Below are 15,390 nucleotides of genomic sequence, written 5' to 3'. Positions count from 1 at the left end.
GTCACTTTGCCTTTCTTTCTATTACTGTCCACCCTATCTTGTCATACATACATATCCACACATACACAAACTCAAAAGAAGACAAAATATGAAACCAAATATACATGAAAAAACTAGTAAGATAAACTGCCCAAGTAAAGCTATATGAGACAAACACTACAAATATGTCATTGTGTTGCTTTTGTTTGGCCATCTCTTGGGTATAGGGCCTAACATCAAGTGTGGTTAATACAGGAGAAAGTCCCCATTGTAGAAGACTAAGCTTCTATTGTAGATGAGTACCAGCTGCAGATAGATTCTTACATAGTGGTGGGAGCACATATCCACATCCCCCTCTCTGTAGAAATTCCCATTGGTTTGAAAATATATAAGCCCTGTGCTTGTTCCCATAGTCTATGTGAGTTCATATGTGTATCAATTCTACTGTGTCTGGATAAGACTGCTTTTGTAGAGTAATCCATCATCTCTGACTCTTACAATCTTCTTTTGCAATGGTCCTTTAGTCCTGGGATGAAGCTTTGGTGACAAAAACTCATTTAGTACCACTGCTCTACAAATTGTTTATTTCTGGTTCTCTCTAGCTTCCCATCAACTACAAAACATGTGCCAGATTACGGGTAGATGAGTTACTGGATTAAGTGTAAGGTAGTGTAAATAAAATGATTTTATTGATATGTTGCTCTATCAGAACAGTGGCATATGATTTTCCCTTAGGGCCATGGTCTATGCAATTTCAGTTTCATGGCAATTCTAGCAGAGTCAGCCATGGCTAACCTTAACCCTAATCTCATAGGCCTTTATTCCATCAAAGAATGAATGATTAATCCCACAATGTTTGATCCCCTATTATGTCTATCACACAGACAGGTAATAATCGTAGACAACAGGTTTTAGAGTTAGATATCTTATTACCTTTCTCCTTTAATGCCATACAAAGTACCTCCAATACTATGAACACTAATCAGTAGGAATAAAAATTCTACATGGACACATAATCAACTTCTCTGTGCTCAGTGAGATATATAAGTGCTGTCTTGAACCATGTGATGTTAAAATTAGTTTGTGGGGAGCAAAAAATAGACTTCAAAATACCTTGAATTATTTGGGAGTATCTATGGATACTCTTTGGTTGATGACTCAATTTGAGAATACTCATCCAGTAAATCCCATCTTCACCATATACAGATGCTTACTGAAGGTAAACATTACAATAATTTGGAATTTTCCACTGTGGGAATTTGAAGCCTAAGACTGAGTGGAACCATAGTTCTGAACTACCTGATGTAAGCATCAAACATCCATCAGCTTTATAAAGTAAAACACAGAATCATTTATGAACATTATAATAGGGACCTAGGGTGAAGAAAAGGAATAGAAAGCTCTTAATTTAAGAGCAAACAGGAAACCACAGAGGCCAGCAGGAAAGCTGTAGCTGTACACTCTTCTGATATAATAGAAAGGAACAGAGCTGAGAGCCAGCCTGAAATAATGTACAGCTGAAAACTGAGACTGTTTCAATGTGTTCTCCGAGCACAGTAGTATGTGGCAGTATCTGAAGTGTCCACACTGGACAGCTTGAGGAATACCTGGCTGTTGGAGGTGCCCTTAGAGATTGTAAGCCGACTTTTCAATGATGGGTTGTAGTACTTATCATCATTCCACCAAATGGTTGCCAGCCACTCCAGACCCTTCCCTGAGGACTGACGGATCCAGCTCACACCCATATTAGTAGTGCTCAGCGAAAACCCAGAGAAAGAGCAAGTCAGACTGAGGGTCTGGGAGGGCTGCAATATCCCAGGGCCAGACTCTTTCAGAGTAACCTGGGACAGGACATCTGTGGAGAAAAAGAAAAAGGAGAAGGTAAGGTTGGAACAGGTGAGGATAGAAACGGTCATCCCTTAGGCAGCCTTGACACTCACATGCAGGGACAATCAGCAGCAGGAATGAGGAAGTAAGCCTGTCCATGGCTGCACACTAGTGAGTACACAGGCCCAGCTTTGACTTTTCAACCCGAGGTTGTGTGGATCCAGCAGAGATTTGCATTCACTCACCAGGTGCTGACTCTGATGGCATACTTAAGTTTATGGACTCAAGTGGTATCTGTCTATGATGGGAGATGCAGGAGCCCTCAAGAGAGTTCATTTCTGCTTTTCATAGAGAGTATGTAATACACAAGACCAGGTTCCTCCATACATACTTCTTGTGAGTGATGTTGGGTTGCAGTGAGGTTGAGGGAGACCCTCACTCTAGCACAAAGGGCTGTGACTCTGTTCACTCATCTAAGAATACTTCCCTATGTTTTTTGAATGGAGGTCAGATGAGGAGCTCAAAGGGGAGATTTTACTACTACCTTGATGCTCTCTGTTTCTAAGGTCTCTATGAGTCTTATCAATATATATTTTTCCACATAATTGGTACACTAATTATAGACTTCCTGAATAGTGTAAGAGTATATGCCATCTCAAGCTGAAAATGATGAATAAAATAATTCCATGAAAGAGTGTGATTTCATTGACTTTACTGAAGTGTCAAGTTCCTGACTCACATACTTGACATTGCTATTTATTCAACAATCAGTACCTTCATCGTTATACTGACCTGTATTTGTGACAGCTTTAAAATCAACAGCAGAAAATAGAAACTCTAAGTGGGGAGAAATTTATTCAATTTTCCTAGATGCTGAAGATCTTAGAAGAAGGCACAGTGAGCAGACGATGCTGGAAGGCACAGCCCACAAGATTAGGACATTTTTTCACTGCCTTCAGAAATGTTAAAACTAAAATTGTCTAGTAGAATAAAGGAAAAATAATAGAGACTAGAGGTTACAGAAGAAATATGCACAGTGTACAAAATACATTTTTATGAAAGTTCTATACACTTGTAAAGTTGTTATTTTATATTTCATAAGGATTTTTATTCTTTGTAATTTTCAATCATATATGAAATATGTTGTGATCTACCACCACGTTCAGGACTCTCACCACAGTCTACCATCACTAGGTCCCTGTGATTCCCCTTGGGACCTTCCTAAAACTCTCTTTCCAAGCATACTGATCTTCTATTTAATTAACTAATAACACAGAGAATTTTATTATTGCTACCTATATACTCATATATAGGATTATCTCTAGTAAATAGTGAACCTCCAGAAATCTTCCCCAATAAAGAGATTATATTTTGCCTATTAGTCATCAAATGCCAAAAGACCTTCAGTGTGCTGTGGGCCCTAATAGTTCCTCCCCATCCATGTTGAAATATTTTAAAGTGTTATTCTTAGTAGTGATAACAGGGTACACCTGCACCAAATTGGATATATTAACTTCAGAGAATGACTTACCCTTATGCTAAGCTTGCCAGTAGACATCTCTACCTGCTCAGTCATTTCTAGGTCTCACATGTGGTAATTTTCACTGGTTTGATTTGAATGTAGTTTGTGCTGGGAAATACAGCTACTCAAATGTCTCTACATCTTGTTGTAGACATACTTGTACATTCATATTTATTCACAGCATGTTCTTCATAGTCATTTCGCAACATATAGAGGAAGAAACCATCCCAGATTTCTAATAAAGCATAAATAAAAAAGGACATAGTCATACATATTGAAAAGTATTACTCAGTGATAAATCATAAATTATCTGATCTACAAGTGTCTTATGGAACTGGAAAACATATACTGAATAGGTTACCCACACACATTAAGTGTGTGCTTCATGTAATCATTCATACATGTTCCAAGAACTGAATAATTTGTTTTGCTGTATTTAGTTGTAGAAGTCAAGGGAATAGAATTTTGTCATTACAGTATGAGGAATTTACAAAGATGACACAGTAAAATAGAGATAAGAATAGAGAATAAAACATTTTAAAATTGAGCAGATTATAAGAGCCAGACTGGATGCAGAACTCCAAGGAAAGAGCGTCTTCCAGACACAATTTGACTGATGCTTTTATGAATTCACAGAGACTGTGGCTGCAGACACAGAGCCTGAGCCAAATCAACCCAGATAAACTTGGGAGAAGGAAATGAGTGCAGGCTTTCAGCCCTAACCAAGAAGAAGTGCAGCTGACACTCGTGTAAAGGAATAGTTAGTTTTCACCAATGGAGTCTCTCCTGCGATGTTAAGCATGATTAATCATAGAAGACATGCTTACTAGTTGATTCCAACAAAAAAAAATATTACCTCAATAGAATTTTTGGAGACATTGTCTTGTTCAATACCCTTTGCATCATTTACCTTTTGTCTATATATCATGGCTACAGGATTGTGGCTTTATTGGAGTTCTCTCTCTCTCTCTCTCTCTCTCTCTCTCTCTCTCTCTCTCTCTCTCTCTGTGTGTGTGTGTGTGTGTGTGTGTGTGTGGTGTGTGTGTGTCTTCTTTTTGATTATCTTTCGTTTTGTTTCCATTTGTTTTTAATTCCTCCTTAAATTACTTTTTTTCTTTTTTTTTTTTTTTTGCTTTATTCAAAAAGGAAAATTGTATGTATTTCATGAATTTGGAGGTAGGAAGGATCTGGAAATAGTTGTGGTGAGAAAATAAGTTATTAGAAAACACTGTATGAGTTTTATTAAAAATTATAAAACAACAAATCAAAACCAGTAAACATAAATCTGAGAACTATTTAGCAAAGAATACTGTGTTTGAGCTTGGAGACATCACATGTCAATCAAAGCAAGGCAGATCAGTTAATGCACTTGAGAAAGAAGACTACAGAGGATACAGAGTCGCTTCCACACACAGCTCATCTCTCTATGAGGATTATAGGTCTCATTATGCCCCCTGCTAGTCATGAACACTCCTGAAAATAGGTTTGTCATGGTTTAAACTGAAGTTGCACAGTCTGGTTTAAGAAAAATCTTATGTGGGTTGGTGAGCAGGAGGAGGAGGGATGGGATAGGGGGTTTTCTGAGGGGAATTCAGGAAAGGGGATAACATTTGAAATGTAAAGAAAATATCTATGAAAATAAAGAAAAAGAAAACCTATCCATTAACTTCAGTGTTGACAGAGTTCCACTGAAGAGAGAAATGGCTCATTTACCTGGGCATGATGATTTATGCATCAGCGATTTTAAGTTGTGCCAATATTATTATAATGTCTCTCTTGAAGCCAGGTTCCTGCTTGCTGGCAGTTGTATTCAGCTCTTGCAGTTCCCATTTCTAAAAACATAATGACAGAAGACTGATGTTCTCTAAAAGCTGAAGGACAGATTATTGAGACTGGGAACATTATTATGGGACCATATATTAACATATAACCTCAGAATCTACCTCAGTTAGCATGTACATTCATTAAGGTGATAAATGAATTCTGTGAAACTTGATATAATATTATTTCTATCCATCATACAGAAATTAAAATTTTGTGGCTTTGTGTCAGAAGCCATTTTGCCTACTTCTGTGAAAGACTATATGAGAGTCAGAGTCAAGGAAGGAGGGCTGAATGTTCTGTTAATCTTGGAAGAAAGAAATAGGAGGCTTCTGGATGGCAATAGATATCCAATGTATGTCAGGTATTGTCTCTGCCTGACTATGACTTTGTTCCCTATGACACTGTAAAGTCTATAGGTCTATGATAATTAAACTTGGGGTTGCCATAGTGTTCACTAGACAGCCCTCTGCTTTCTAACATTTGTCTCAGTCTTCTTCTCCATCTATCCTATAGTCATCCTCACTCCCTATTTAGTGGACTTTTCAACTTTATGCATGCAGAAACAATGCAGCTATGTATTCTGTTATAAATACCTTTCATATTCTAAGAGCCTCGAACTTCTGCTGGAACACACAAGCAGAGATAGCAAAACACCTAGAAGTCACTTAAGACTTACCACTGTGAAAGGGGTTTTTTTTTCTTTTTTCTTTTTCTTTCTTTCTTTCTTTTTTCTTTTTTCTTTTGTTCTTTTTTTCTTTTTTTTCTTGGATATTTTCTTGATTTACATTTCAAACATTATACCCTTTTCCAGTTTCCCCCCTCTCAGAAACCCCCATCCCATTTCTCCCTCCCCCTGCTTCTATGAGGGTGCTCCTCCACCCACCCCACTCCCACCTCCCCATCCTCAATTCCCCTACACTGAGGCATCTACCAAGCCTTCATAGGACCAAGGACATCTCCTCCCATTGATGCCTAACAAGGCAATCCTCTGCTACATATGCATATGGAGTCATGTGTACTCCTTGGTTGATGGCTTTGTGCCTGGGAGCTCTGGGGGATCTGGTTGGTTGATGTTGTTATTCTTACAAAGTTGCAAACCCTCTCAGCTCCTACAGTCCTTTCTCTAACTCCTCCACTGGGAACCCATGGTCAGTCCAATGGTTGACTGAGAGAAACTACGTCTGTATTTGAAAGGCTGACAGGTCCTCTCAGGAGAGAGCCATATTGGTCTCCTTTCAGCAAGCATTTCTTGGAATACACAATAGTTTGGTGACTGTGTATGGGATGAATCCCCAGGTGGGATGTTCTCTGGATGACCTTTCCTACTGTCTCAGCTCTACTTTTTCTTTCCATATTTTTTCCTATGAGTATTTTGTTCCCTTTCTCAGAAAAACCAAAGCACCCACACTTTGGTCTTCCTTCTTCTTGAGTTTCATGTGGTTTGTGAATTCTATCTTGGGTACTCAGAGCTTTTAGGCTAATATCATCCACCTATCAGAGAGTGCGTACCATGTGTGTTCTTTTGTGACTGTCTAACCTCAATTAGGACGATATTTTGAAGTTTGCCCAAAAGTTGATGGGATTTTACAGATCAAATTCATACTATAATTTATTCCCAGCTATTCCAATGAAAGTGCTAGTCTTTCTCAGATTCCAAAGATAATTTTATCATGCATAATCACAGTTATCCTTTTTTGTTTTATTAAAGAAGAATGTCAATGGAGGCTGTCACTGGTGAAGAGAATGACAAAGTGTGGGGTACATCAGGAGCAGACTAAATCAGCATCAAAGAATTCAGAGATGTCCTGTTGCAAAGTTAATAAACTGCCCCGGAGGTCTCTAAAAAAGAGACACAAAAATGGACTATAAAAATGATTGCATCTCAGCAACTCTTCAGGATAATCTTCTCTGAGTCATATTAGTCACAGGAAGTTTCCTGCACCTCCAGGGTTTTTCACATGTTCAGGATGTGGTTGCAACACTGTGTCTTGCACAGTAATAGACTGCAGAGTCTTCAGATGTCAATCTGTTAAGCTCCATATAGGCAGTGCTGGAGGATTTGTCTACAGTCAGTGTGGCCTTGCTCTTGAATTTTTCATTGTAATCAGTATCACCATAAGCATTAATATCTCCAATCCACTCTAGGCTCTTTCCGTGACTCTGCTTCACCCAGGACATCACATAGTCAGTGAATGTGTAGCCAGAAGCCTTGCAGGAAATCTTCACTGAGGCCCCAGGCTTTACAACCTCAGGCCCAGACTGTTGCAGCTGGACCTGTGAGTGGACACCTGTAGAAGGAAAGACAGAGTGGATGTCATTGTCACCTGAGAGTATCTCAGAATCTCAAGTCTGCTGCTGTGGGCCACTTACCCGTAGCTGTTGCTACCAGGAAGAGGATGATACAGCTCCACCCCATGCTGAAGTCCTCTATACTCAGTGACTGTACAGACAACAGTGATCGTATGATTTTGAGGGATGTAGACATCCCTATATTTACCACCATAGACTCACATGATTTGCATATTCACGAGCAGGGTACATCTTAGATAAAGGCCTAGTCCTGCTGAAGAAGAAGGGACACCTGAGGGACACCTGAGTTAAAAATCAGGACATAGAGGCCCAAGCCCTAATTCTGTCTGAGGAAGTTCATCCCATACCTCATCTCTGATATTATGCTGAGGCTATGGATGTAACTAACATCAGGGCCTGTGCTCTAAAAAGATTTGCATCCTGAAACAGTGCCTCCTCTTCTGCCACAGTTAAGAGATAGATTTACAGGTTGTTACAAGAAGGACAACACTAATGGCAAAGTTAGAAAGGAGCTAAGTTCTTAATTATTTACAACCTCCTTTCAATACATACAAGTATCATTTGCCTTTCCAACATGTTATATACTAAAAAATTGTTGCCCAAACAACGAAAACTAAATATACTTCAGAAATAGTTGTACATGAATAATTTTTACAGCACCATCACAATAAATAAATTATGGAAATTAACTGTGTATCTGTAAACAGAAGATTTCATCAAGAAGAGTATGTTTCATATGTGTGTCTCTGTGTGTGTGTCAAGAAAATATAAATCTATGACATGCTTAACAAAGAATTTTCACAGTTTTTGAGCATGGAAACATTACATGTCAATCACAATAGTTACATGTAAGTTAAGAAAGGAAATCACAGAGGATACAGTCTCCCACACAAGCACCACATCTCTCTGCTGGGGATTGTTGGTCCCACTGTGCCCCCTACTGGTCCTGAACCCACCTGCAGATAGGTTTTTCTTTTCTTTTTTTCAGTAAGTTTTTCAATGTTTACTCTGAAGTTGCCCAGTCTGACTTGAGCAAAAAGTTATCCCTGAAACTCCAGTTCTAACAGAGCTCAGCTGCAGGGATAAATGGTTCTTGTTTACTTGTAGAGTTAACTGATGTCTCAGTATCTGAATTTAAGTTCTTTCTGCATTATCATCAATGACACTCTCAAAGTCATCCTCTTTCCTAGTGGCACTTGGATACAGCTCTAGATGTTCCCATTTGTAATAAAGTGTACACAGAGAGATCAGGGTCTTTGTTACCTTCATCAGGCTGTACCTGGGCAAATGCAGTAGAAGATAGAAGGAGTCTTGGTCTAAGATGTATAACCCTGTTTTTCCATGTATGAATTATTGGAACATTCACATACAACAAAAAGAGGAAGTACCACTATGATACTCACAGAGAAGTTAACATTCCAAAAGAAATTCAACTTGATTAGGAGATAGAAATCAAGGAAATATATTCAGCAACTCCATCTGTTTCCCAATCTTCATGAACATCCATTTAATGGGATGAGGGTAGAGAGGAAATTTCCATAATAGGGATTCTAATTGGTAGAGAATATGTGTGCCTAGAAAGCCTTATCTCTACCTGAGTAGCTTTACAATCCAGGGTCCTCCTATTCTGGGGCAGTGCATGTGTTTTTAAAGCTTTTCAGGAGGTGAGGTTTTGCTAAAGAAAGATGGATTTGGAATATGGTACCAGGGATCAGAGAGAACAATACCATTGTGGAGGAATATGTTTACATATGTAGTAGACTACCTGAAATGTAACTACACATATTGAAACAAGAATCCATATTAAATGAATTCAGAATATTCATATATATTGTGCTCAAATTTCAGGTTAACAAATTGGATGCAACAAATATTGCAAGAAACCAAGAGGAGGACCAGTTAAATGCATGTTCTACCATCCATACCTGCTCAGAATCACTGTGATGTGCTGGATAATATCTATAATGCTGTACTTCATATTTCAGTACATTGGAATGCTAATGACTCACATAAGTTACAATGCATAGGAATGAAAGATTAATTATGTAGTATGGGTTTATATTGACATCTTCCTCATATAATGTAATCCATTCACAAATGTCTAGACTCCATACAATTGTAAATATATAATATAAGCTTATTATTCTAAGAAATCTAATATGAGGATCATAATACTTGCTGATCTCATGCAATGTCTGTATAGGAGATTTCCTTGAATAAATGGACATGTTGATTTATAGCATTTTTGCATTCATTGTGAATTATTTTCCCTTCTCCTTTGGTTAGATCCTCTTTTCATCAATCATAAACCCCTAGCTGTTCCTTTTGGACCTAACTATATTTTACAATTCTGAACACCACCTACGGGATTGTGCCCAATTCACTATTCTGGTTGTCTATGCAAAAGGGATTATGTCTGGAAATTGGCTCACATCTTCTCATTCTGATTCATTCAAAAATGGATACACCATGGTGTCGTCAGATATCACATACATTAGATACAAGAATAGCCATTTGAGAGATGTTGTAGGGAGCAGTATGAATCGGTGCCCAGAGCTGATCCTGCGCCACAGTGATCTATAAGAAAATACCATATGGAGAGAGCCAGTCTCCTTGGATTGCTGACTCGTCTATGAGCAGAGGTAAGAACACCACTTCTGCTCAAATTCCTGGTCCAAGAGAGACCTGCTCTAAGCCATCAGAACACTGGAACCAGGGAACAGCCAGGGACAGGTTCCTTCCAGTTTCTGTCTGCACTCTGGAGCTGAACCTATACACAATTCTCCATAACTAAGTTCCTCCCAGAGAGAAATACTCTCCCAGGGGTTCTGGCACACAGGCTTACAAGAGGGACAAGCCACATTCAGAGACAGCAAGACCAGCTAACACCAGAGATAACCAGATGATGATAGGCAAAGAAAGTACACAAGCAACAGAAACCAAGACTACTGGCATTATCAGAACCCAGTTCTCTCACCAGAGTGAACCATAGATAACCCAACACAATAGGAAAGCAAAACTCTGATTTAAAATCACCTCTCATGATGATGACAGAGTACTTTAAGAATGAGATAAATAACTTCCTTAAAGAAATACAAGATAAAACAAGTAAACAGGTCCATAAGAAGTCAATAAGAAGAAAGACAAAGAATCCCTTAAAGAATGCAGGAAAACACAAAGAGGTAAAGGAATTGAACAAAACCATCCAGGATCTAAAAATGGAAGTAGACAGAATAAAGACATCATCACAAAGGGGGGAAAACCCTGGAGATAAAAAACCTAGGAAAGATATCAGAAGGTGTAGATGCAATCATCATCAACAGAATACAAGAAAAAGAAGAGAAAAATCTCAGGTACAGAATATACAATAGGAAACAGACTAAACAGTCAAAGAAAAAGCAAAATGCAAAAAGTTCCTAACCCAAAACATCCAGGAAATCCAGGACAAAATGAAAAGATCAAAGCTAAGAATAATACGTATAGAGAAAGTAAAGATTGCCAACTTAAAAGAGCAGTAAATATCTTCAGCAAAATTATGGAAGATAACTTCCCTAGCCTAAAGAAAGAGATGCCCATGAACATACAAGAAGCCTACAGAACTCCAAATAGATTGGACCAGAAAAGAAATTCCTCCTGTCACATAATAATCAAAACACCAAATGCACTAAATAAAGAAAAAATATTAAAAGCAGCAAAGGAAAAAGTAAAGGAGAAAGGCCAAGGAACATAGAAAGGCAGACCAATCAGAATTACACCAGACTTCTCACCAGAGACTATGAAAGATAGAAGATCCTAGGCAGATCTCATACCGACCCTAAGAGAACACAAATGAAAGCCCAGACTACTATACCCAACAAAACTCTCAATTACTTTCAATTAGATGGGGAAACCAAGATAATCCATGACAAAACCAAATTTTTACAATATCTTTCCAAAAATGCAGCCCTACAGATTATAATAGATGGAAAACTCCAACACAAGGAGGGAAACTACACCCTAGAAAAAGCAAGAAAGTAATCTTTCAACAATCCCAAAAGAAGATAACCACACAACCATAAAAATAACATCAAAATAACAGGAAGAAACAATCCCTATTTCTTAATATCTCATAACATCAATGGACTCAATTCCCCAATGAAAAGACAAAGACTAACAAACTGGATACTTAAACAGGACCCAGCATTTTTCTGTATACAGGAAATGCACCTCAGTATTAAAGAAAAACACTACCTCAGAGTAAAGGGCTGGAAAAGAATTTTCCAAGCAAATGGCCTGAGTTAACGTGCTGCAATACTTATGCTAATATCGAATAAAATTGACTTTCAACCAAAATCATCAAAAAAGATCAGACTCATCAACAGAAAAATCTATCAAGAAGAAATCTCAATTTTGAACATCTATGCTACAAATGCAAGATGCATTACTTGATTCCTAAAAGAAACTTTACTAAAACTCAAAGCACACATTGCACCTTCCACAATAATTGTGGGAGACTTCAACATCCCACTCTCATCAATGAACAGATCAGGGAAACACAAAATAAACAGAAACACAATGAAACTAACAGAAGTCATGGACCAAAGATTTAACAAATATCTATAGAACATTTTATCCTAAATCAAAAGAATATGTCTTCTTCTCAGCACCTCATAGTACCTTCTCAATTAAAGACCATATAATCAGTCACAACACAGTCCTCAACAAATACAAGAAGTTTGAAATAATCCCTTGTCTCTTATCACATCGCTACAAATTAAGCGTGCTCTTCAATAGCAACAAGAACAACAGAAAGCCCACATATATGTACAAGCTGAACAATTTTATACTCAAGATTAACTTGGTCAAGGTTGAAATAAAGAAAGAAATTAATGCCTTTTTCAATTTCATGAAAATGAAGGTGCAACATACTGAAACTTATGGTACACAATGAAAGCAGTGATAAGAGGAAATCTAATAGCTCTGAGCACCTCCAAAAAGAAACTGGAGAGAACATACACTAGCAGCACACATGAAAGCTCTAGAACAAAATGAAGAAAATATACCCCAGAGGAGGAGACAGCAGAAAATAATCAAACTCAGGGCTGAAATCAACCAAGTAGAACTGAAAAGAACTATACAAAGAATCAACAAAACCAGGAGCCAGTTATTTAAGAAAATCAACAAGATAGATAAACCCTTAGCCAGATTAACCAAAGGGCACAAAGACATCATCCAAATTAACAAGATCAGGAATGAAAAGTGAGACATCACAACAGAAACTTAAGAAATACAAAGAAATTATCAGATCCTACTACAAAAGCCAATACTCAACACATCTGGAAAATCTGGATGAAATGGTCAATTTTCTAGACAGATGCCAAATCCCAAAGTTAAATCAGGATCAGATAAACCATCCTCACAGTCGCATAACACCTAAAGAAATAGAAGTTCTTAAAAGTCTCCCAAGCAAAAAAAGGCCCAAGAACAGATGGGTTTAGTGCAGAATGCATTCTGATCTTCAAAGACCTAATACTAATAGTCTTCAAGCTATTCCACAAAATAGAAAGAGAAGGAACACTACCTAACTCATTCTATGAAGCTACAGTTGTGCTGATGCCAAAACCTCACAAAGACCTAACAAAGAAAGAGAACTTCAGACCAATTTCCCTGATGAATTTTAATGAAAAATACTCAATAAAATTCTTACTTACCAAATCCAAGAACACCTCAAAACTTTCATGTGCCATGATAAAGTAGGCTTCATCCCAGGGATGCAGGGATGGTTCAATATACAACAAAGTCAGGGATGGTTCACTAGATAAACAAACTCAAAGAAAAACACCACGTGGCCATTTCATTAGATGTTGAAAAGGCATTAGACAAAATTCAACATGTCTTCATGTTAAAAGTCTTGGAAAGATCAGGAATTCAAGACTCATACCTAAACACAACTCAATTAGCATGAATAAAACCCTTTTGCCTATTTTGGGAAAATTTACCACTACACTACCATCTTTGCCATTTATGAGACCCTTTATAATTTGCAGTATATCCAAGCCAAGTGCCTCTGCTTATCTTCTCTCCCTCTTCCAAAACTTTCAGCTCCACATTCAACTCTTCTCTCTCCTCTCTCCCTCTCCCAAGACCTTCTTCTTCTCCTCCTCATCCTCTCTTTCTCTCTTTCTCACCTAAATGAAGGTGAGAAACTAACCAGTTTCTAGAATGAACTAACCAGTGCATTCTAGAACGCCCAGGGCCTAAACCACCAACGAAAGAATACACATGGAGGGACTGAAGGCTCTAGCTGCATATGTAGCAGAGGATGGCCTTGTTAGTTATCAAAGGGAAGAGAGGCCCTTGGTCCTGAGAAGGCTAGATGCCCGGGTATAGGAGAATGGCAGTACAAGGAAGAGGGAGTGTGTGGGTTGATGAACAGGGGGAGGAGGAGAGCTTAGGGAAATTTCAGAGGGGAAAACAAGAAAGGGGAATATCATTTGAAATGTAAATAAAGAAAATATCTAATAAAAATGAATAAATAAAAAATAAAAGCAAACCAATGAGAATACAGAGAGAGAGAGAGAGAGAGAGAGAGAGAGAGAGAGAGAGAGAGAGAGAGAGAGAGATTGAGAGAGGGAGTAAGAGACAAAGACAGAGACAGAGACAGAGAGACTATGACAGAGAAAATGAGAGAGGCTAAAACCCACACATTTTACTTATGTATTTCACTACACCTTAAAATTATGCATAAGACAAGTGCCTTCTCCTTAAATGCTTTTAGGCCTGGTTTCTGATTATACTTTGGACAATTTAAACAAAGACATGAGACCTAAATTATGGGCATGAGAGCATATAGAAAAGTTACACAACAAATATATTATCAGAATTATTTATTTGTTGAATTTTTAAAGTTCTCTTTTTTCTATTTCTATTGAAAATACATTTTTTCCTGCAATATACTCTGAATACTGATTTCCCTTTCCCAATACCTCCCAATCTTATCCCAGCTTGATTCTGTTTCTTTATTTAATTAGAAAACAAAAAGTATGTGAATGTAATAAAAGAGAAAAGCAAAGATAGGTAAAAGAAAAGCAAAAAAAATGGAAATAGGACAAAAGAAACAAAAGAAAAGTCACCAAAAACAATCATAAGAAGCACATGTGGATGTAGAGACACGCGTTCACAAATACTCTACAACAAAGTTGAGCAACAGAACTATGAGAGTTGATGTTGTATCAGAATATGTCCATGTTCTTAAAAGGCTAGTGACTGTAGGGATGGCTACTGAGTCTTTGAGGGAAGTGAATACTGCATCAAACACCTACATATAATCTCAGAACCTGCATAATTTAACAGGTAGATAGAATGTGATGGTGAAGGAGTTTGATGAAATGTGATTTAGTAACATTTTGACCAACCTACTCGCATGCCTGTGCATTCTGATATAAATATTCGTCACCTTCTAAGAGACTGGAATTTCTGCTGGAACACCTGGCAAGAGATAGTAACAGACCTGAGATCACTTAAGACTATGAGGAAGTGTTTGCCCAGATTTTGGTGATTTGGATTTTATAAGTCAAACTCATATTATACTTCATTCCAAACAATTTAAAAGAGTTTTGCTCACTCGGGATCTAGTGATATTTTTATCAGACATCACCATACATTTCCACTTTAATTGTTTTACAGAATAAGAAACATGTCAATGGAGGTGATCACTGGTGAAGAGATTGGGAAAGTATGGTGAACAATAGGTTCATCCTCAGCTAGCATCACTTTAATCATAGATGGACATTTACAAAGATGACAAAGGCTCTATAGGACTGTGAGGAGGAGGCAATAAATGGACATTCAAAATTACAATTTCTGAGAAAGTCTGAAGACTTTCAGTCAATCTTACAGTCATCTCATTCTTAGGGCACCTTCCTCCCCCTCCAGGGTTTATGACCCAC

General features: G+C 37.8%; 1 gene segment (V, D, J or C); it reads right to left on the bottom strand.

Annotated features, from left to right (window-relative positions):
• LOC127686811 (Ig heavy chain V region 108A-like) overlaps positions 1-7,770 on the bottom strand; it is a 111,185-nt gene extending 103,415 nt beyond the window's left edge. The window contains 2 exon segments of the V gene segment in view: positions 7,095-7,440; positions 7,523-7,770. Of these exon segments, the coding sequence occupies positions 7,115-7,440; positions 7,523-7,655 (459 nt within the window).
• Positions 7,771-15,390: the final 7,620 nt, after the last annotated feature.

Source organism: Apodemus sylvaticus, chromosome 6 (assembly GCF_947179515.1).
Source record: "Apodemus sylvaticus chromosome 6, mApoSyl1.1, whole genome shotgun sequence".
Classification (NCBI taxonomy): Eukaryota; Metazoa; Chordata; class Mammalia; order Rodentia; family Muridae; genus Apodemus; species Apodemus sylvaticus.
Note: the sequence above shows the minus strand (reverse complement) of the source record. Positions and strands in the feature narration are given on the sequence as shown.